The sequence below is a fragment of the Pristiophorus japonicus genome, chromosome 1, assembly GCF_044704955.1.
Source record: "Pristiophorus japonicus isolate sPriJap1 chromosome 1, sPriJap1.hap1, whole genome shotgun sequence".
NCBI lineage: Eukaryota > Metazoa > Chordata > Chondrichthyes > Pristiophoridae > Pristiophorus > Pristiophorus japonicus.
The window spans coordinates 519793491-519818242 of record NC_091977.1 but is presented as its reverse complement, the minus strand read 5'-3'; the positions used below and the strand labels follow the sequence as shown (position 1 = coordinate 519818242).

At 43.6% G+C, this 24752-nt stretch overlaps 1 protein-coding gene across 1 annotated transcript in view; it reads left to right on the top strand.

The window, feature by feature from the left end:
• The window catches only part of LOC139260488 (piezo-type mechanosensitive ion channel component 2-like), an 851737-nt gene that overhangs the window by 280660 nt on the left and 546325 nt on the right, over positions 1-24752 (top strand). The window contains exon 3 of the mRNA XM_070877017.1: positions 20785-20910. Within this exon, the coding sequence (XP_070733118.1) occupies positions 20785-20910 (126 nt within the window). The remainder of the gene's footprint in view (positions 1-20784; positions 20911-24752) is intronic.

Below are 24752 nucleotides of genomic sequence, written 5' to 3'. Positions count from 1 at the left end.
GCAGCTGACTGTGGTTTCGATAAAGGTGGTTCTTTACTTGGATTGAAACTTGCAGCTCTGTGCTCAGTAGTACTTTAAGCTTCTGAACAGATCAGCTATGATCTAGTTGAATGGTGGAACAGTCTCGAGGGGCTGAATGGCCTACTCCTGTTCCATAAGAACATAAGAATTAGGAGCAGGAGTAGGCCGTACGGCCCTTCGAGCCTGTTCTGCCATTCAATAAGACACTAAGAACACGGCTGATCTTCAACCTCAACTCCACTTTCCCGCCCTATCCCCATAATCCCTCGATTCCCCTAGTGTCCAAATATCTATTTATCTCAGCCTTGAATATAGTCAATGACTCAGCATCCACAGCCCTCTGGGCCAGAGAATTCCAAAGATTCACAAAGCTCCGAGTGAAGAAATTATTCCTCATCTCAATCATAAATGGCCGACCCCCTTATCCTGAGACTATGCTCTCTAATTCTAGACTCCCCAGCCAGGGGAAACAACCTCTCAGCATCGACCCTATCAATCCTCCTCAAAATCTTATATGTTTCAATGACATCACCTCTCATTCTTCTAAACTCCAGAGAGTATAGGCCCAATCTACTCAATCTCTCCTCATAGGACAATCCTCTCATCCCAGGGATCAATCTAGTGAACTTTTGTTGCACCGCCTCTAAGGCATGTATGTCCTTCCTCAGATAAGGTGAGCAAAACAGGGCACAGTACTCCAGGTGCGGTCTCACCAAGTCCTGTACAATTGCAGCAAGACTTCCTTATTCTTGTACTCCAACAAAGGCCAACTTGCCATTTGCCTTCCTAATTGCTTGCTATGTTCCTAACAATACTTCATCCACCTGAAAGAAGCAGAGCTATAGGACATGGGACAGTTTGCCAGATATTGCAAAGAACACGATAGTAAAGTGGAAGAATTTCTGGGGGGGAAATAGCTAAAGCGGGCATAAACACAAAAACATCAGGCAGAAAGATATATGATCAATGATTTTTTTTTTAACCACTGATGATAGTCATTCACAACTTCATTTGCATCACTGAACATAATATGTAGGTCTGAGGCAAGGGATGTGAAACCTGGAAACCAGGTCCCAAAAGTGCATGAGTCACAGCCGCGGTACATTGAACTAGACTCTTTGGGGTACGATCGGTGTTGCATACGGATGGCAAATAAGTTTGTATCCACAATCTCCTATAATGTGAGTTTCCCATCTTATCCATGCACTGGGAAGCGAAATGTCTCAAGGCAAGAAATCTCGGGCTATCTCCCACACCTCCAGCAGCACAGGGTTGAGATAAACATTTTGTGAAGACCTGGGACCATTTCATCTGCCTCTTAATCTGGGTGTGAGATTTGGCGCGGGCCAAGAGAGGGAGAGCTTTAAAAAACAAGCAAGAATAATTTTTCTAAAACGTGTGAAAAATACATAAAATAAATATGATATATTTTTCCTCAGATTATAATTGCGGGGTTTGGGGGGGTAGGGGGGGGTGGAATTAACTTATTTCACTCAGAACATAATGGATGTCTTGGCAGTCCTGCTGATGTGTATTCCTTGCATTTTCAGAAAAGCTGTATCTAGAGCTATGCACTTGCCGTAAAAGCCTTGCCCACTGCCACATTAATGACGAGCTCATGCAGCCTATACACTAATGTGGAATCAAGATTATATTGATTTACATGATGTTCAGGCAGAACCAATCCCTCAAATGAGTAAAGGGTCAGTATCCCAATAAATGGTCTATTTTTTGTAGTTCATGTCATCATCATAGGCAGTCCCTCGGAATCGAGGAAGACTTGCTTCCACACTAAAAATGAGTCCTTAGGTGGCTGAGTCCAATACGAGAGCCACAGTCCCTGTCACAGGTGGGACAGATAGTGGTTGAGGGTAAGGGAGGGTGGGACTGATTTGCCGCACGCTCTTTCCATTGTCTGCGCTTGATTTCTGCATGCTCTCGGCGATGAGCACCTGCACACACACACATATATATACCACAATAAATATGCTTATACATTCTTAAATAATTACTTCTATTCAATACAAATACGTGTCAACGTCATAAAAATATTTGAATAAAAAGTATTACGAAACCTTTTGTAAAAAAAAAATTGGCAAAAGTTGCAGTGGCCGAACTCTGCCAACAATACCACATTTAATCTGTTTTAGTGACTGTTATTGGCAGGAGTGGTGCATTTTTTTGAGAAACGAAAATATTGTATGAATTGCACCTTTTGATTAGTATTGATATCACTCCGGCTGAGATTTTTTTTGGTCCAAAGATTTCTGGAAAGGAAATTAATAATTCTTAAGAGTGAAGCACTTTTAACATCCGAAGCTTGCTTGCAGCACAATGGACAAGAGTTTGTACGGACGGGAATCATATTTTTAGGTTTCTTAATAAATTTTTAATGAGGGATCCCAGGGATCAATTATTAACATCAATTATTAATATGAATACATTAACATTATTAACAAAAGATTTTCTATGAAAATAAACCCTGCCAATATCAAGATTTTATTGGCCTTTGAAGCTTTGTTAATATGTTTTAAGTAGAAAAAGTCTAAGCCTTGAAATTACATGATGCAATATTAGTATATGAAATTCCTTTCGTCACCACTTTAATGGAAGCATAATCTGTTTATTTTAAATAAAGTAACAGCTCTTGAACTAGTAGACCAAGGAATATCATGTGAATGCAGTGAGTGCTCGTATCACACCATAATTTCAAAGCCAAAATGTATTGTAAGGTTAATTAAACTGGATTGTCAGTGATGTGGTAGAGAATTCCTTCCTACCCTCAACTCGCCAACACAGGCATTTACGCAAACTTTTGCTTTGCCTGATTGCGCTTAATGTGCAATTTTCCAGCTTTGTACTTCCGGCGGACGTTCCCTCCCTACTCTCCTCCTGAGAACACGTCACGGAAATTGCGGTATATACTACACAATGATGCATAGTGTGGCCAAATTATCAACGTGCTCTACTGACGAGCGAGGTTTGCCATGAGAAGTGTGAAGTCAGCCAATTATAGTTTAATTTAGTTTTAGTGCATCTTCCGTTAAAGGGGAGGGCCGCTGCGAACTCTGCAACCACTTTAGTAGCAAACACTGGGCCACCAGGGAAGGTTTCGGCTGGGCCAGCGGCCCGGTACCCAAAAGGGGTTGCCAAACCCGTGGCCACCATTGTTGGGCCGACCTGGCAGTCGGCCGACAATTAAAATAAAATGGTGGCCACGGCAGTGCGCCCTCCCCTTTAAGGGCAGATGCGCTGCCCAGCCACAAGAAGCTTCCGCCGGGGAATGGTGTCGGAGACACCGAGCGGCAGCCGATCTACTCCCGCTAGGCAATTTCCCACACGGGGTGGAAAGGGGGTCGCCGCCAGTCGGTAAGGGGTCGGCGCGTGCCCGACGGGGCGGCAAGATGGCTGGGGCGGTCCCGTATACCGCTCCAAAAATAAAGGAGGGCAATTTTCAAAATGGCAGCCCCTCCGCGCTCACCGAGCGGTGAGTCCCTACCAACCCTTGGTCCTCACGTTGCGGTAGGCACGGTTTTTATAGAAAGGGGCAATTTCAGCCCCATTATTTATTTCAATCTAAACTTTAAAAAAAAAGATTTCTTAATAACTGATGGACTTTGTGAACAGCTATAGATTTTTATGCAGCTATAGATTTGCCTACATGCAGGAAATGAAATATGTCTCAGAGTGAGCACATAGCAACATTACTGTTTACTTAACAATCTCTTACTAGGCATTTGTAAATGTTTTCTGACATCAGTTTGGCTTTAGTATAACATTAAGAACTTTACAAAGCAATAAAAAGTCTCTGAATCAATAAAGTCAGGGTCATCAAAATTAGATTGTATTCTTTTTGAGTTCAGCCTTGCAGAGACTAATGCATGCAGCCGGTAGTTAAGGCACACTTATGGTTTCCCAACATGGATACTTACATTTTATTTTTAGCCCTTTTATTCCAGACGCATCTCGGTCACCCCCATATGCGAGTCCAGAGAATATCTATAGATTTGTCATCATATTTACCTCATCTATGTCTTTGTTCCATCTAGACTTGTCTAGTTCAACATTCTCTTGGCCGGCCTCCCATCTGCCACTCTCCATAAACTTGAGCTCATCCAAAACTCTGCTGCCCGTGTCCTAAATCGCACCGTCCCGTTCTCCCATCACCCCTCTATTCGTTGACGTACATTGGCCCCCCCCCCACCCCCCCAGTCCGGCAAAGCAATGATTCTCATCATTGTTTTCAAATCCCTACATGGTCTCACCCCTCCCTGTAACCTCCTCCAGCCCTACAACCCTCCGTGATCACCACGCTGCTTCAATCCTGGCCTCTTGCACATCCCCTATTTTAAATGCTCCGCATTGACGGCCGTGCTTTCAGCTGCCTAGGCCCTAAGCTCTGGAATTCCCTCCCTAAACCTCTTCGCCTCTTTACCTCCCCCTCCTCCTTTAAGACGCCCCCATTTGCACTAATATCTCCTTATGTGGTTCAGTGTCAAATTTTGTTTGATAACCTTGGAGTGTTTCACTGCATTAAGGCTGTTGTTGTTCTGTGCAAATTTGCACAATGGAGTGTAGAATGCTTCAGTATAAGGGGTGTCACAGTCGTGTGAGGCAGACTGGCTGGGCTGAGAGTTTAGAAGAATGAGGTGATCTTATTGAAACATATAGAATACTGAGGGAACTTGACAAGGTAGATGCAGAGAGGATGTTTCCACTTGTGGGGGAATCTAGAATCGGGGGCATAGTTTAAGAATAATGGGTCGCCCATTTAGAACTGAGATGAGGAGGAATTTCTTCTCTCAGATGGTCGTAAATCTGTATAATTCTCTGACCCAGAGAGTTGTGGAGGCTGGGCCATTGAATATACTTAAGCTGGAGATGGTGTGAGTGATAAGGGAGTGAAGGGTTATGGTGAACAGGCGGGGAAGTGGAGCTGAGCCCAAGATCAGATCAGCCATGATCTTATTAAATGGTGGAGCAGGCTCGAGGGGCCGAATGGCCTACTCCTGCTCCTACTTCTTAGGTTCTTATGAAATCAATAGTGCAAAAGAAAATGTAAATATGCCTGAATTTTCAGCAAAATCAACTAATGCACAGGGCAAAATGCAATAGCATTAACCATAAAACAGTAAAAATATATATGTTTACCACTACCTTTAAGAAGCCTGTTTGAGCAGTGATGTGCCCATGTGTGAGCAGCTTGCCATGGGTCGTCCCTTATCTGGAGTTGGATTTTCGAGCGAAGGAACAAATTTAGATAAAGTTCAGTGAAAATGTGGCCTGCGCAGTATTTTTTAATGATTTTTGGTTCCTCGGGCCCAACTTTCTTCAGTTGCTTTGTCAGTTAACTTTCGCTCCATCATAAGGTCAGAGATAGGGTTGTTTGCTGATGGTTACAATGTTCAGCTCTATTTGCAATTCCTCAGATAATGGAGCAGTCTGTGCCCGCATTCAGCAAGACTTTGACAACATGCAGGTTTGAGCTAATAGGTGCTGAGTATCATTTGCGCTTCATAAAGGCCACCTGCAAAAATGGAGAAACTAACCATCTACCCTTTATAAAGTCCTGACCCTGCAGTACAGATTTACACGAGGCACATGTTGATGTCCTGGTCACTCTGGACCTGCACCTTTATTTCAGAGCTCTCGAGTGCCACACTTGCCTGAGACCTGCCTTTATATACCTGTGTGGAACAGGTATGCAGTGTCTCCTGCAAGTGCACCCCTGGTGGTAAAGTATGCTTGTGGTTACAGGTCATATCTAGTTACAGTCATGTATAGCATGGTAAGATACAGTTATATACAGTAGTGTGAGATACATGACATCACCCTCCCCCAAGGTCTTATTGTCTTTATAGATTCAGTCTCTCAGGTGGTCTACGCTCTCGCATAGAGCGTCTGAGTTGTGGTTCAGTTGTTTGCCTTTGTGCCTGTTTTTCTTTCGGTGTGATTGCTGGTATCTCGCCTGGGCTGTCTGTTTCATTCAGAATGATTACTGGTATCTCGCCTGGGCTGTCTGTTGAGACTGCCCTTTCCTCAGGTTGTTCCCTCTGTCTGTCCACCAGGTGTGGTGTGAGTTCCACATTGTAGTCTGCCTCTGGTTCTGCAGTGTTGGTGAATCTACTTTTTACTTGGTCTACATGCCTCTGGCAGGTTTGGCCATTGTCCATTTGTACAACCAATAGCATGTTTCCTTCCTTGCCTGTTACTGTCCCTGCAAGCCATTTGAGACCCCTGCCATAGTTTAGCACAAACACTTTGTCCCCTATCTCATTCCAGCTCCCCCTCGAATTTCGGTCATGGTACTTAGTTAGCTTCCGGCGCTTTGCCTCAACAATTTCATGCATGTCTGGGAGGATTAACGAGAGCCTAGTCTTTAAGGTTTGTTTCGTCAATAGTTGCACGGGGGTACCCCAGTCAACGAATGCGGACGAGGTCTGTATGCCAGCAGCAGTCGCGACAGGCGGCCCTGCAGCGTGGGACCTTGGATTTTTAGCATGACTTGTTTAACGATTTGCACTGCTCGCTCCGCCTGGCCATTGGAGGCCGGCTTGAACGGTGCCGTCTTAACGTGATTTATGCCGTGGTCAACTATAAAATCTTGAAATTCTGCGCTGGTGAAGCACGGACTATTATCACTGACCAATATGCCTTCCTGCAGAAGCCGGTCCAGTTCGTGTTCACCCTTTTCCCTCATCACATAAGGCACAGCTCTAGCCTTGTGATGGACCGGTCTGGCATCCTGTGTGATGTAGATTTTAACTTTAGCCCCTTTGAAGGTGCCCACACCTGGCTGAAAGAGATGTTCAAAACGATTTAGAACTGTTGAGTAGAAGGTCCGTTCCTCTGACGACATGGCGTGAACATTATCCCATTTCCAATTTAGTTTTGCCAGCCAGCTTCTCCCCAACAGTGCTGGGAGATCTCCGGGGACAATCCTCAGGGAAAGTCGGTTCACCGTCCCTTTGTGTCTGACTGAGAGCATGGCGCTGCCAAGGATTGGGATGATTTTTTTGGTATAGGTCCTTAGTTTGGTGTCGATCCTTGTGAGTTTTGGTCTGTTGCTTTTGTGCGGCCACAGCTGTTCAAATTGTTGGACGCTCATGAGAGATTGACTAGCTCCCGTGTCCAGTTCCATGTTGACGGGTATCCCGTTGAGTAGGACCCTCATCATTATTAGAGATTAGAGGCGTCTTGTTGTAAGAACAGTGGATATTGATCATGTTGACCCGCTGTACCTCGGTGTCCCGGGCACTGCCTCCACCATCTTCTGGTCCGCTTTCCGACCCTTCCGATTCGTATACCAGCTGAGCTGCTGTTTTTCTGCACATGCGAGCCAGATGCCCTGTATAGTTGCAGTTTCTGCAAACAGCATGCTGAAATCGACACCCCCTTGTTGATTGCCTTCCCCTGCATCTCCAGCACAGACCGCTTCCATTGTTTCCGAAGAATGAGCTGCGTCTGGCTGATCTCTCTTGAGCTTCTCTGAGTCTGTAGTTGATTGCTCGCATTGTGGGTTGATGAGGTGTGAACGGCCATTCATGTGGCCCTTGATGGCTTCTGGCGCCACTGCCTGCTGTTGAAGGCCTGCTCTCCTGCCTTTGTCTGTGTGTGGGGGTAGCGGCTTGTTTCACGCTGTGAACCCCTTGTTCCGATGTTTCGTTAGTTGTTGTACCCGCAGTATAGATCAACCTCGATTCTTCTCCTCCTGCCAAGAATGTCTGTGCGACCAGTGCTGCTGCCTCTAGGGTCAAGTTCTTGGTCTCTATAAGCTTTCGGAATATGCCTGCATGGCCTATTCCTTCAATAAAAAAGTCTCTCAGTACTTCTCTCCTTAGTTCATCGGAGAACTCACATAAACTAGCCAGCCTCCGAAGTTCCGCCACAAAGTCGGGTATGCTCTGGCCCGCACAGCGTCTGTAATTGTAGAACCTGTGTCTGGCCATGTGTAGGCTGCTCACTGGCTTCAGATGGTCTCTCACCAGTGTGCTCAACTCCTCAAATGACTTGCTTGCTGGTTTCTCAGGTGCCAGCAGATCCTTCATTAAGGCGTATGTTTTCGAGCCACAGCTGGTCAAGAGATGGGCTCTTCTCTTGTCTGCCTTATCGTCGCCCAACCAGTCTTTGCTGGAGCCTTTCTATAAAGTCCTCCCAATTGTCTCCAGCATTGTATTTCTCATCTGAGCCGCTGGTAGCCATTCTGTGGATTCTGTAATCCCATCCTCGTCGCCACTGTAAAGTCCTGACCTTGCAGTACAGACTTACACGAGGCACATGCTGAAGTCCTGGTCACTCTGGACCTGCACCTTTATTTCACAGCTCTCGAGTGTCACACTTGCCTGAGACCTGCCTTTATATACCTGTGTGGAACAGGTATGCAGTGTCTCCTGCAAGTGCACCCCTGGTGGTAAAGTATGCTTGTGGTTACAGGTCATATCTAGTTACAGTCATGTATAGCATGGTAAGATACAGTTATATACAGTAGTGTGAGATACATGGCACTCTTGACATTCTATGGCACTACTAACGCTTAGTCCCCCACCATCAAAAACCCGAGGGGGTCCCCCCACTTCTCACTGACTGCAGTAAAACTGCAAGCGCCATGGAACAAACCTTGGAAAATTTGGACTGCCTGGAATCTCAACTCAGGTAAATGCCATAGCATCTAGAGTAGGTTAGAGGTGGGCTGCAACTCTTCAGGAGGAAGACCCGCCACCACCTTCCTGAGGGCAACTCGGGATGGGTGATAAATGTCGACCTTGCCAGCGACATCCACATCCCATCCTGAGAATGCATAAATAAAAATAAGTTAATTCTACACTACAGTGCAGAAAAATGGGAAAGAAAGAAAGAAAGACTTGGATTTATATAGCACCTTGCACAACCACCAAAGCACTTTACAGCCAATTAAGTACTTTTGGAATGTAGTCACTGTTGTAATGTGGGAAATGCGGCAGCCAATTGTGCACAGCAAGCTCCCACAATCAGCAATGTGATAATAACTAGATAATCTGTTTTTTTTTGTTATGTTGATTGAAGGATAAGTATTGGCCGGGACTCCAGGATAACTCCCCTGCTCTTTTTCGAAATAGTGCCATGGGATCTTTTACGTCCTCTTGAGCGAGCATACGGGATCTCGGTTTAATGTCTCATCCGAAAGTTGACACCTCCAACAGTGCAGTACTCCCTCAGTACTGCACTGGAGTGCCAGCCTAGATTTATGTGCTCAAGTCCCTGGAGTGAGACTTAAACCCACAACCTTCTGACTCAGAGGCAAATGTGCTTCCCACTGAGCCACAGCTGACACGGTAGAATTGCAGGATTGTATCATAAGTTGAATACACCCCACATCACCAAATGGAAAATGAAATTCCTGAAAACTAAAATGGGCAATATTGAAAATACACAGTGTTGTACTGAATTTATATCATTTTCATGACATTAGTTATGCCGTGTATAAACTCCCATGTATCAAACATTTTTCGCTAGTAGGAATGTAGTACTAGAATTAAATGACTGCTACTGTACTTGTATATTTAGTAAATGTTGACTCTGTCACAGCATTTCTGTCATCGATAGCTGCGCAATCCAAAAACATCTGTTTTTTATTTCATATTTCTTAGACAAGTAATTTCAATTTTTGCCACCAGCAGCATATTTTTGTGATTCATTGCAGATGAAATGCTGGACAAGAGTTTGTTCATTATTTTAATTTTTAATGTTTTTTCTGCCTTCGCATCAAGCGTGCCAGTTATACTACATTGCCATTTTGATGAAAGCTATGTCGTCTAACTCAGGAGGGGGGGTGAAGATGCCAATTCTGGCAAATAGCATGAGACCACCTCGAAGGTAAATCTCACATGCTCGCATTCGCCTCTCGCTGGCTGCAGTATAACTGCAAGCGCCGTGAAGCTCACCTTGGAAAGTTTGGACTGCCTGCGAAACTCTACAAACCTTGATTCTGTAATTGTTTAATTCTGGCAGAGCTGACTGTTTTGTTGGCTCTTCACCGGCATTAAAAATGTAACTGGCACTGTTATACTGGTGAGGAGAGCTTTGTGCATGTGTGTCAGCACTCGTGTGCTCCGCTCAGCTTTGCCTGGCTGGAGAGCGGCGAGGAGCCAGATGTAAAACTCAGCACTGCCAGTATAACATCGCTCTAAGCAGGTACTGGCCCCAAACCGGTATCTATAGTGTAACTGGAGCAAAATAAATGTGCACACTAAGCTTACTTTAATTGAATGTCTGTCAGGATTGGATCATAAAATTACTGACAGATGTTAAATGTTGACATTGCTTATTAAACTCTAAAGATTGTTACATCTATCAGGCAAAGCATATCTCATTTCTCATAAACCAATCGCATTTTACAAATTGATTATTCAAAATGAATTCTTAACCTTTAGATTGCCAACAAGACGAGGGAAAATCCAGATGGCCGTGGTCTACAATTTCCTTTTTAAATTTGCAGTCCATACACTATGTTGTTGAAACAAACACATGTGTTACAGAATAAGCATCTTCAAATGTCAGGATTATCTTTAGTACCGAAATATCACCCTTGTACAATTACAAACAATTTTGAAACATTTTACAATGCATTTACAGCCCAGATTGTGTACTTATGCTCCACACGAGCCTCACAGAATTTTTTTTTTAAAGGTTTGGGTGTGTATAGCATTTATCAGAACGGAACAACAATAGGCATTTTTGTCATGTTTGGTAAAATAGAGAGAAAGGGGGCGAAGGGGAAAGAATCAAATGGTACACCAATCACAAAGGGGAGTTAAAATTGTCAGATGGTAAACAAATCATCTAAATAGCTGTAAATCTTTAAAAGCAGGTTTCTCAGCCTAAGAAAGCCGAGCATATCAATTGACATGATCATATCTCATTTAAATAGTAATCCTATTGTGTCTGGGTCTGATCATGTCTGCTTGGTACAATTTGTCTGTGACAGTCATGTTTAAAATTGCAATTTACTGTTTATTTTCGAGTACAGTCTAGTTTAATGTAAAGTATTAAAAAAATGCATGTTACTAACTTGCCTTCCTATTTAGTGAAACGGTGCAGATAATTGTAAAGCAGCTGTAAAAACATCGCTTGTCTTAGTTGGTAGAACTCAGTCCAGGATTTAAATGCATAAACTAGGTTGATATTTCAGTGCAAGACTGTGTCATCAAAGGATAAAATATGAAATCAATGTCATGTCTGCCTGTTCAGCTGGCAGTAATCAAATGATAATGTTGTCCTGATTTCCTGCCCAACATTCCTTCCTTAAATAACCAACAAAACCAAGTACATTTTTGGTTTTTGAAAAAGGGACTTAAATTAAAAGCACCTTTCATGACATCCCAAAGTGCTCTCCAACCAATGAGGCACTTTTGAAGTGCAGTCACTGTTGTAATTTAGGAAATACGGTGTAATGTATGCACCTGTGAGTATGCTTACAAGTCAAAATAGTTGTAGAGCTGTTGCATTAAGTGGCTTAGCCAGTCACGTCATGTTCACAAGACTCAATAAAACCCCAGTCAGTTGGATCTAGGTCATTACGATGAGGTATACAGGTGCGAGCCTAGTGGATGAACTGGTAATGTGTAGTGTGATTGTTAAAGCTTTGTTAATAAACCAACTAGTTCTTAATAGCAATGAGTTGCTATGAATTCTTAAGCAAAGAACCCATGCAGCAAATACATTATGCATAACGGCCACAAACAGCAATATGATAATGATCAGATAATCTGTTTTAGTGATGTTGATTGAGGGAGAAATATTGGCCAGGACACCGGGGGGAACGTCCACCTGAGAAAGCAGACAGGGTCTCGGATTAACATCTCATCTGAAAGACGGCATTTCCGACTGGAGTGTCAGCCTAGATTTTTTGCACAAATCTCTGGAGTGGAACTTGAACCCACAACCTTCTGACTCAGGCAAGAAGTGCTACCCACTGAGCCACAGTTGATGGGACCTTGTTGTTCACAAAATGCCTGCCCTACTTACCCACATAACAAGGGTAACTGCACAATGTGAAGTGCTTTGGGTTGTGTCTGTTGCTGTGATGAGGTGCAATATAAATGCAAGTTATTTATTCTGTTCTGTGACTGTGCCAATAGTATTTAGTCTATGCCCTTCCTAAGAAAATCTAGTTAACTATTTGTATAAATGAGTTTACTGTGCTCTTTCTGGAATACTGAACAAGTGGAGGTAAATTTCTAAAGCCATCAATGTCATAAGCTGCAATTTTATTTTTTGTACTTTTTATTTTAAATATTTTAATTTTTCTCTCTTCTCCTCCCCTCCTCTTCTGATGTTGCTCTTTCTTGCTGATGTATGGTTCCATAAGTCCAATAGCCCTCTGGGACTTTACCCAAAGAGCTATTCTTCATGTGTCATCCTTAGCAAGTGAGGGAGCAGGCTATTCAACCATGGAAAATATCACAAACAAATCCAAATGCAAAAACTATAGGGCAATAATAGTAGGAGATTTCAATTACCCTAATATTAACTGGGATAGAATAGTGTGAAAGGTATAGAGAATGCAGAATTCCTAAAATGCATTCAGGAGAACTTTTTTAGCCAATATATAGCAAGCCCAACAAGGGAGTTGGCGGTTCTGGACTTAGTTTTAGGGAATGAAGCTGGGCAGGTGGAAGGGGTATCAGTGGGAGAGCATTTTGGTCGGAGTGGTCATAATTCAGTTATATTTAGGTAGTAATGGAAAAGGACAAAGATAGATCAGGAATAAGAGTTCTCAATTGGGGGAAAGCCAATTTTACTAAGCTGAGATGTGATTTAGCCAAAGTTGTCTGAAAACAGCTACTTGATAGTAAATCAGTGTCAGAGCAGTGGGAGGCATTCAAGGAGGAGATCCTGAGGATTTAGAGCAAGTATGTTCCCTTAAAGAAAAAGGGTGGGACTAACAAATCTAGAGCCCTCTGGATGTCAAGGGGCATACAGAGTAGGATAAAGAAAAAAAGGGAGGCTTATGACAGATACCGAGGGCTCAATACTGCAGAAACTGTAGAGGAGTATAGAAACTGCAGGGGTGAAATTAAAAAGGAAATTAAGAAAGCAAAGAGAGAGCATGAAAAAACATTGGCAAGTAAAATCAAGGAAAACCCAAAGATGTTTTATAAATACATTAAGAGCAAGAGGATAACTAAATAAAGAGCAGGGCCTATTAGAGACCATAAAGGTAATCTGTGTGTGGAGGTGGAAGGTGTGGATATGGTTCTTAATGAATAGGTTGCGTCTGTTTTCACAAAAGAGAGGGGCGATGCAGACATTGCAATCAGGGAGGATAATTAGAAAATATTAGATGAAATAAATATAGTGAGAGATGAAGTATTAAGGGGCTTAACAGCCTTGAAACTGGATAATTGTATCCCAGGCTGTTAAGAGAAGCAAAAGAGGAAATAGCAGAGGCTCTGACCATCATTTTCCAATCCTCTCTGGCTGCAGGTGTGATGCCGGAGGACAGCTAACATTGTACCCTTGTTTGAAAAGGGAGAAAATGATAGACCGAGTAATTACTGGCTCGTCAGCCTAAACTCGGTGGTGGGAAAATTATTGGAAAAAATTCTGAGGGACAGGATAAATCTTAATTTCGAAGGCACAGATTAATCAAGGACAGTCAGCATGGATTTGTTAAGGGAAGATAGTGCCTGACTAACTTGGTTGAATTTTTTGAGGCGGTAACAAGGAGCGTCATAAGCACATACATAAGAACATAAGAAATAAGAGCAGGAGTAGGCCATTTAACTCCTCGAGCCTGTTCTGCCATTCAATAAGATCATGGCTGATCTGATCCTGGCCTCAACCCCACTTCCCCGCCTGCTCCCCATAACCCTTGACTCCCTTATCATTCAAAAATCTGTCTATCTCCACCTTAACTATATTCAAAGATCCAGCCACCACAGCTCACTGGGGTAGAGAAATCTAAAAAAGATTCAGGACCTGCTGGGAGAAGAAATTCCTCCTCATTTCTGTTTTAAATGGGCGACCCCTTATTCTGAAACTATGCCCACTAGTTCTAGATTCCCCACGAGTGGAAACATCCTCTCTGCATCTACCCTGTTAAGCCCCCTCAGTATCTTATATGTTTCAATAATATCACCTCTCATTCTTCTAAACTCCAATGAGTATAGGCCCAAACTGCTCAATCTTTCTTCATATGCCAACCCCTTCATCTTACAAATCAACCTCGTGAACATTCTTTGAACTGCCTCCAATATAAGTATATCCTTCCTTTAATAAGGAGACGAAAACTACGCAGTACTCCAGGTGTGGTCTTACCAATACCCTGTACAGTTGGAACAGGACTTCCCTACCTTTATACTCCATCCCCCTTGCAATAAAGGCCAACATTCATTTGCCTTCCTGATTACTTGCTGTACCAACTTTTTGCGTTTCATGTATAAGGACTCCCAGATACCCTTGCACTGCGGCATTTTGTAATCACTCCCCATTTAAATAATAATTTGTTTCTTTATTTTTCCTACCAAAGTGGATAACCTCACATTTTCCCACTTTATACTCCATCTGCCAAATTTCTGCCCACTCCCTGAGCCTATCTATATCCCTTTGTATATTCTTTGCATCCTCCTCACAACTTGTTTTCCCCCCTATCTTTGTATCATCAACAAATTTGGCTACGTTACACTCGGTCCCTTCATCCAAGTCATTAATATAAATTGTAAATAGTTGAGGCCCCAGCACTGATCCCTATGGCACCCCACTAGTTACAGTTTGCCAACCTGAAAATGACCCATTTATCCTGACTCTCTGTTTTCTGTTAGTTAGCCAATCCTCTATCCCATGCTAATATATTACCCCCAACCCCGTGAGCTCTTACATGTGCAGTATCCTCTTGTGTGGCATCTTATCGAATGCCTTCTGGAAATCCAAAAACATTGACATCAACTGGTTCCCCTTTATCCACTCTGCTCGTTACATCCTCAAAGAACTCCAGCAAATTTGTCAAACATGATTTCCCCTAAATAAAACCATGGTGACTCTGCTTGACTGCATTATGATTTTCTAAATGTCCTGCTACTACTTCCTTAACGATGGACTCCAGCATTTTCCCAATGACAGATGTTAGGTTAACTGGTCTATAGTTTCCTGCTTTCTGTCTCCCTCCTTTCTTAAATAGGGGCGTTACATTTGCGATTTTCCAGGCCGCTGGGACCTCTCCAGAATTCAGGGAATTTTGGTAGATTACAACCAATGCATCCACTATCTCTTCAGCCACTTCTTTCAAGACCCTGGGATGCAAGTCATCAGGTCCAGGGGTCTTGTCCACCTTTAGTCCCATTAGTTTGCGTAGTACTTTATCTCTAGTGATAGTGATTGTCTTAAGTTCCTCCCTCCCTATAGCCCTTTGATTATCTATTATAATTGGGATGCTCTTCGTGTCTTCTACTGTGAAGACCGATACAAAATATTTGTTCAAAGTCTCTGTCATTTCCCTGTTTTCCATTGTTAATTCTCCAGTCTCATTCTCCAGGGGACCAACGTTTATTTTAGCTACTCACTTCCTTTTTAATATACCTGTAGAAGCTCTTCCTGTCTCTTTTTATATTTCTTGCTAGTTTACTCTCATATGCTATCTTCTCTGTCTTTATAATTTTTTTAGTCGTCCTTTGCTGGTTTCTAAAAATTTCCCAATCCTCTGGCCTTCCACTGTCCTTCACAACATATTATGCCTTTGTTTTCAATTTGATACCATCCTTTACTTCCTTAGTTAGCCAGGGATGCTTCATCCTTCTCTTAATATTTTTTTTTCTCACTGGAATAAATCTTTGCTGAGAGTTATGAGATATCTCCTGAAATGTTTGCCACTGCTTTTCTACAATCTTCCCTTTAATATATTTTACCAGTCTACTTTAACCAACTCTGCCTTTAAACCTTTGTAATGACCTTTATTTAAGTTCAGGACATTAGTTTGAGACCTAGCTTTCTCACCCTCAAACTGAATTTGAAATTCTACAATGCTATGATCACTCTTCCCAAGAGGATCCTTCACTATAAGATCATTAATTAATCCAGACACGTTACACATCAACAGATCAAAAATAGTCTGCTCCTTGGTTGGTTCCACAATGTATTATTCCAAGAAACCATCCCGCATACACTCTATGAACTCTTCCTCAATTTGATTTGTCTAATCAATAGGAAGATTAAGATCGCCCATGATTATTATTGTACCTTTCTTACAAACCTCCATTATTTCTTGATTTATAATCTTGTAAGATTTCTAAATCTCTGGCATTAAATTGACAGTGAGACTGATTCTTTTAAAACAATCCGGAACAGTTTATTAAACACACACACATGCACATTTATCAGCAGTTGTCAGTTACTAGTTACAACAGATACAATGTTACAATAATGATTTATAAAAAGGTATACGTCACTTTCCTCTGGCTGGCTGGTTGAACACACGGCCTGCTGTTTCGGCTGGTCTTTGAGCGGGCGTTTTGCCATATGCCCAGGAGAGGAGAGATAGAGCAGTCTGTGCTTGGGTTTTTATATCCCTTAAGTCCATTGTTCCTCCAAAAGCCTCAGGATTGGACCTTGGTTCCAGGGCAGTACCTTATTGGCTCTCCTCACTCATGTGTCTGCTGGAGGGCCCAGCCATCCCTGATTAGGTCAATGGCTTTCCAATACACATCTTTAAGCTCCGTCCAGCCAGAAGACAATATACACACAGAACATGCTGGAAGTCTGTGAGCTTCCATTTTGAATCTTTCAAAACTGTCTTTTCATATAATCTCATTTTTTAACATTTATACATACACAGAATCAATGTTATCATTACTGAACACTTTTATTCTTACAATCTGTGCTACAGGGTGGTTACTGTTAGGGGGCCTATAGACCACTCCCACCAATGACTTCTTTCCCTTATTATTTCTTATCTCCACCCAAACTGATTCTACATCTTGATCTTCCGAGCCAATATCATTTCTCACTACTGCACTGATCTCATCCTTTATTAACAGAGCTACCCCACCTCCTTTTCCTTTTCCTTTCTGCCTATCCTGACGAAATGGCAAATACCCCTGAATATTTAGTTCCCAGCCTTGGTCACTTTGCAACCATGCCTCTGTAATGGCAATCAGATCTTACCCATTTATTTCTATTTGTGCCATCAACTCATCTATCTTGTTACGAATGCTTCGTGCGTTTGGATATAGAGCTTTTAATTTTGTCTCTGCCCCTTCCTGGCACGCTCTGGTTATCATTATCCCTATCGCTACCCTGCAATTTTGCCTTCTCCTTTCTCTTTTAACTTTTTAAATTTCCGCTCACCGGATCCCTCCCGCCCACTATTTAGTTTACGCCCTAATTATTTGATTCACCAGGACACTGGCCCCAGCCTGGTTCAAGTGAAGTCTGTCCCGATGGAATAGCTCTCTCCTATCCCAGTACTGGTGCCAGTGCCCCATGTATTGAAACCCATTCCTCCCACACCAATCTTTGAGCCATGTGTTCATCTCACTGATCCTATTTACCCTATGCAAATTTGCTCGTGGCTCAGGTAGTAATCCAGAGATTATTACACTTGTGGTTCTGCTTTTTAATTTAGTCCCTAGCTGCTCATACTCCCTCAGCAGAACCTCTTTCTTTGTTCTACCTATGTTGTTGGTACCTATGTGGACCACGACAACTGGATCTTCCCCTTCCCACTCCAAGTTGCTTTTCAGCCCAGAGGAGATGTCCTTAACCCTGGCACCGGGCAGGCAACACAACCTTCGGGACTCTTGCTCTCGGCTGCAAAGAACAGTAGTTATCCCCCTAACTATACTGTCTCCTACTGCTACCACATTTCTTTTTACTCCCCCCACTTGAATGGCCCCATCCTCCCTACAGTCCTTGCTCTCGTCCATGAGGGTAGTACGTATGATATAGTGTTTATGGATTTTTAGCAAGGCTTTTGATAAGGTCCCACATGGCAGACTGGTCATGAAAGTATAAACCCATGGGATCCAGGGCAAAGTGGCAAGTTGGATCCAAAATTGGCTCAGAGGCAGAAAGCAAAGGGTAATGGTTGATGGGTGGTTTTGTGACTGGAAGGCTATTTCCACTGCGGTTCCGCAGAGCTCAGTACCAGGTCTCTTGCTTTTTGTGGTATATATCAATGATTTAGACTTGAATGTTGGGGATATGATTAAGAAGTTTGTAGATAGTACAAAAATAGGCTGTGTGGTTAATAATGAAGAAGAAAGCTGTAGACTGCAGGAAGATATCAATGAACTGGTCAGATGGGCAGAACAGTGGCAAATAGAATTCAATCCTGAGAAGTGTGAGGTAATGCATTTGGGGAGGGCTAACAAGGCAAGGGAATACACAACAAATGGTAGTACACTGAGAAGTGTAGAGGAGCAAAGGGACCTTGGAGTGCAGGTCCACAGATCCCTGAAGGTAGCAGGCCAGGTAGATAAGGTGGTTCAGAGGGCATATGGAATAATTGCCTTTATTAGCCAAGGCATAGAATACAAGAGCAGGGAGGTTATCCTTAAACTGTATAAAACACTGGTTAGGTCAGTTCTGGTCACCACATTACAGGAAAGGTGTAATTGCACTAGAGAGGGTACAGATGAGATTTACAAGGATGATGCCTGAACTGGAGAATTTTTGCTATGACGAAAGATTGGGTAGGCTGGATTGTTTTCTTTGGAACAGAGGAGGCCGAGGGGAGACTTCATTGAGGTGTGTAACATTATGAGGGGTCTGGATAGAAAGGACCTATTTCCCTTAGCAGAGGGGTCAACAACCAGTGGGCATAGATTTAAAGTAATTGGTAGAAGGTTTAGAGGGGATTTGAGGGGGAATTTTTTCACCCAGAGGGTGGGGGGGTCTGGAACTCACTGCCTGAAAGTGTGGTAGAGACAGAAACGCTCACTTCTTGGATATTTATTTGAAGTGACATAACTTACAGGGCTCTGGACCAAGAGCTGGAAAGTTGGATTAGGCTAGATACCTGGCGCTGGCACGGATACAATGGGCCGAAATGGCCTCCTTCCCTGCTGTAAATTTCTATAGATTCTATGAAATCCAATCCCATCCTCAGCTGATTCACTCACACTTACATGCACATTTTCCAATAGGATAGCATTTTAGGAGAGACAGCTTGAGTTCTTCTCACCCTCACAGCCTAAGGGACGGAAGCCAATTTTAGCACTGTAACTCTGCCCCCAGTGAGATCAGATAACTCAGAAGAAATTGGCAAATGTTTTTTTTCTCTGATAAAGTTGTTTCTTTAGCTTATTACATTCATAACTACAAATGAAAAGCAAATATGTTCATCGGTGAATTTTAATTCATGATCCTGGTTTCCTATCATTCACCTTGTGCTATCATGTTAGGCAAACATTTTTTTTAAATTTTGATTTGGAAGTTAGATACAGACTTTTCCCTATTAAAAACTGTACCAAAATCAAATGGCACATTTCTTGGTTTAGAATTTTAGAAATGGAAGCGTAGAATCACACAGCACTGAAGGAGGCCATTCAGCCCATCGTGCCTGTGCCGGCTCTTTGAAAGAGCTATCCAATTAGTCCCACTCCCCTGCTCTTTCCCCTGCAGTTTCTTTTCCTTTTCAAAAATACGTCCAATTAACTTTTGAAAGTTACTTTTGAATCCGCTTCCACCACCCGTAAAGGCAGTAGATTCCAGATCATAACTACTTTCTGCCTAAAATAATTTCTTCTTATTGAGGGAGTGCAGCGAAGGTTCACCAGACTGATTCCCGAGATGGCAGGACTGACATAGGAGGAGAGACTGGATCGACTGGGCCTGTATTCACTGGAGTTTAGAAGGATGAGAGGGGATCTCATAGAAACATATACAATTCTGACAGGACTGGACAGGTTAGATGCAGGAAGAATGTTCCCGATGTTGGGGAAGTCCAGAACCAGGGGACATAGTCTTAGGATAAAGGGTGAGCCATTTCGGACTGAGAGTAGGAGAAACTTCTTCACTCAGAGAGTTGTTAACCTGTGGAATTCTCTACTGCAGATAGTTGTTGCTGCCAGTTCATTGGATATATTCAAGAGGGAGTTAGATACAGCTAAAGGGATCAAGAGGTATGGAGAGAAAGCAGAAAAGGGGTACTGAGGTGAATGATCAGCCATGATATTATTGAATGGTGATGCTGGCTCGAAGGGCCGAATGGCCCTCTTGTTTCTTTGTTTCCTTATCTCCCCTCCGGTTCTTTTGCCAAATACCTTAATATTGGGTCCTCTGGTTACCGACCCTCCTGTCAGTGGAAACAGATTCTCTTGATTTACTCTATCAAAACCTTCAGGAATTTGAACGCCTCTATTAAATCTCCCCTCTATGGAGAACAAACCCACCTTCTCTACATCACCGCTGTACCTCATATAGTCTGCAGCAGTAGTCTTTGGGAACATTTGACTGAGGGATAAACTGTCCCTTGCATACATCTATGTCTGTAGTCATAATTGTACTTCTAAAATTCATTTTGAAAAAAACCCAAATGCACTACATATGCAGACACAAATTACGATGGGGATACTAATGGTGAATATTATTCACATTGGAAAATGTAGCCCATGAAGATGCTCGTGAGCCAGACAACAGTCTGGCCCTTTTAGCTAGCAGAAAGAAAAGCTATGAAATATGAAGTAAAACACTTCTATATTGAATGTCAATATTACAGTTAACTGGCTATTTGATTTAATTAGAATTTCTTACTGGGAGCTCATTATTGAATTTTTTTTAAAATTCCAGGACACACAGGCCGCTTACTGAAAACCTTGTGCTTTTCAAGCCTCACCTTTCTGCTGCTGCACGCCTTGTTTCAAATTACAATATACAGTCTACAGGCTACTGAAAAAATCAAGCCAGGCTTCAATTGTAAGTACATTCATTTCTGTTCTTTTCCAGGTGTTGTGACATTACCCATGGGGGTAATGATTGTTTTTTTAACAGTGGAGGAAAAGGATTCAACAAGGAGCTATGATTCTCGGTCTGGGTTTAGAACTTGGAGTTAGGAGCAAAACTGTTGAATGAATTAATATATTAGCATGGATAGAGGATTGGCTAACTAACAGAAAACAGAGAGTCGGGATAAATGGGTCATTTTCCGGTTGGCAAACAGTGACTAGTGGGATGCCACAAGAATCGGTGCTGGGTCCTCAACTATTTACAATCTATATTAATGACTTGGATGAAGGGACCGAGTGTAATGTAGCCAAGTTTGCTAATGAAACAAAGATGGGTGGGAAAGCAAATTGTGAGGAGGACACAAAAAACCTGCAAAGGGATATGGGGATAGAACCTCCACTTTTGTGATTATCGCCCAAAAATGGGCATTATTTACGGCGAGGGCATTAAAAAAGGGTTTTCAGATCACCGGCTTCTCGCCCATTCTCAAAACACCTAGTTTACATTTTTGAAAATGGGCGTTACCGCGAGCGATATCAAATGGGCCGTAGCGTTAAATTTTTCTGACCTTCTGCCGTAAAGTGTGGCTGTCCTTAGCAACGGCATGGCAACACTCGATTCCTGTGATTCAGGAGGTCAAGGGTTATCATGACATGTGCAGAAGAGGAGACAGCGAGAGAGGGAGCTGAGAGGGACTGAAGGCGTGTGTGGGTGTGGTCTGTGCTTGTTTGGCTGTTGTGGGAGGCACAAGGGAGATTCACCAGCAGCAAAAAGCCTACTAATCACCAAGAACATAGTTGGCACCGAGTTTTTGACCAACAAATAAGATATAACATGGAAGGGATGGAGGAGGCCCTGGAACTGGTAGCCAGGAGCACTGGTGGCAAAGGGCTCCCAGTGGTCCCGGAGCAGTGCACTGCACCCCAAGGTGACGCACCCCCATTGCCAACCACACATTAGAGCCAGCAGCAACATCTTGCTTCTGGCTCGGAACACGTTCCCACCTCGGGACCATCCTCTCCCGTATCCGTCCAAGCAGCGGTTCGGCCGTCACCCACCACTCCTCCCCCCACCCCCAATGAAGCATCGCCTGACGACCTCCTCGCCAGGCGGCTTGGAGTCAAGAGGGTAAAGGGAAAGGGTAGAGGTGGGAGGAGAAGTGGGGGTTGGGGGGGGTGGGGGGCGGGGGGGCAAAGGGTTGGCTTTTACAGAAATACTGATGATTTCAGAGTAATGTTCGGTTTAAATGTTTTTTATTTAACAAATCCTTGCAGCACATTGGCTCAGATAGCTGCACCATTACACGCTGGTGATTCCTTAACATCAAAAGGTATAATCACACTTAACTTCAATCAACTTAAACTTTAACTGTTACCAAGGTGATGCCCACCATTGATGTATGACCTGCACACCCAGCAGTGTGTCAGCCTTGTAAATAACACCAACATTCTTTCAGGCAAAGCGGTCATTGATGAGCTCCTGACATAAGGCTCTTGCAGCTATCATGCCATCATGGGCCTTTCATGCGCTCTACAGGGAGGCGGGGGCATGGCTTCAGCATCAGCCTGATTGTCTGGCCCGATGTCAGCGTCTGCCTCCTCACGCTCCTTCTTTTCTCTGGTGAGGAGAACTGTCAGACTCATCAGGCAATTCTTGTCCCCTCCTGATAGCCAAGTTGTGGTACATGGAGCACACCACCATGAATTGTGGTACCTGCTCAGGGTGGTATTGGAGCTCACCTCCTGAGTGGTCCAGGCATCTAAAGCGCTGCTTCAGCACGCCAATGGTTTTCTCCACGATATTGCGAGTTGCTCTGGCTCTCGTTGTATCGCCTTTTGGCCTCGGTGTTGGTGTCACGCAGGGGGGGTCATAAGTCAGTGTTGGCGAGGCCATATCCTTTGTCCCCAAGCATCCAGCATTGACCTTGTGGCTGATTGTTAAACAAGTCTGATACAGTGTTCTCACGCAGGATGTGAGCATCATGGATGCTGCCGGGAAATTGAGCATTCACTGTCAGTATAATTTGCTGGTGGTTGACAACCAGCTGGACATTCAGGGAGTGAAATCCCTTGTGGTTCCTGAAAACCTCTGCATCTTGAAAAGGTGCCCGCATCGCGATATGTGTGCAGTCTATTACTCCCTGCACCTTGGGGAAGTTTGCAATTCTAGAGAAACCTGGAGCCCTCTCACTCAGTGCATCCCTGGTCATAGGGAAACTGATCAAGTCCCTCCTGCATGCGTCCAGGGCGTCAGTGACCTGTCTAATACAGCGATGTGTGGCATGCTGAGAAAGTCCGCAAATGTTGCCGGCTGTGGCCTGAAAAGAACCCGAGGCATAGAACGACAGTGCCGTGGTGACTTTGACCTCGACGGACAGTGCAGTTCTGATGGTGCTGGCAGGCTGGAGATCTGCCCTTATCAGCTGACATACCTCAGTGATAACCTCTTTGTGGGAAGCGCTGTCTCCGAAGGCAAGTGGTGTCGGGTAAGTCGAGGTTAGAATGCTTCTCCTTGTATGTGCAGGGGGTGTAACGTCTGGTCCCCTCATCTGTCTGTCACTTCGTACATTGGGCACATAATGCAGTGCAGCATTCCTTCGGCGATGTCAAGTCTGCTGCATGTATTTGGTCACCAAGAGAGGGTGAGAAAGGACAGGCCCCATTGTAGCAGCTCTCTTTTTTCCACCGATTGCACACAAACAAGGAATGTCCCGATGAACACACCTCTTCAATTCCAATCAGTCACAGTGTGGTCAATGTGGTGTATGTAGCACACAAATCACTGACTCCACACGGTCTGGTGTAAATCTAACTGCTGTGACCTTCGTCCTTTATTGTTCAGCTCCAGAGTGCCTCCCAGGTGTGTGGTCAGCCTTTTATATTGCCTGCTGCAGGTACTTCCAGGTTTCTCACCACAGCGCCCTCTGTGGTGTAGCATTGTGCTTTCATTACATTTAAGGTACCAGGACGATACACACATCAATACATAACAGTCAAGATGTTTTTAGAGATGTTCACATCAACTCCAACGACCTGCAGAGTACATCCGAACTCCACCGAGGTTGAAGCAAAGTAGCCTTTTAAAGGACGCGAGATGCGACATAGAGGTGTAACGATGGATGTGGTATATTTAGATTTTCAAAAGGCATTCGATAAGGTGCCTCACAAAAGGTTACTGCAGAAGATAAAGGTACGCAGAGTCAGTGGAAATGTATTAGCATGGATAGAGAATTGGCTGGCTAACAGAAAGCAGAGAGTCGGGATAAATGGGTCCTTTTTGGGTTGGAAATCGGTGGTTAGTGGTGTGCCACAGAGATCGGTGCTGGGACCACAACTGTTTACAATATACATAGATGACCTGGAAGAGGGGACAGAGTGTAGTGTAACAAAATTTGCAGATGACACAAAGATTAGTGGGAAAGCAGGTTGTGTAGAGGACATAGAGAGGCTGCAAAGAGATTTAGATAGGTTAAGCGAATGGGCTAAGGTTTGGCAGATGGAATACAATGTCGGAAAGCGTGAGGTCATCCACCTTGGGAAAAAAAAACAGTAAAAGGGAATATTATTTGAATGGGGAGAAATTACAACATGCTGCGGTGCAGAGGGACCTGGGGGTCCTTGTGCATGAAACTCTTTTTGGAGTTCACCTGCAAAAACATAAAACATTAAACTGTGCCACCCGACCTGGGTGACACACCAGACATTTACAAGGCCCTTTTTTCCTTTTTTTGGTTTTTTTTTGTGTTTTTCTTTTTTTTTTGGTTTTTTTTTGGGCGCTAAAATCACATTTTTCCAGTGCCCCCTATAAAAGGG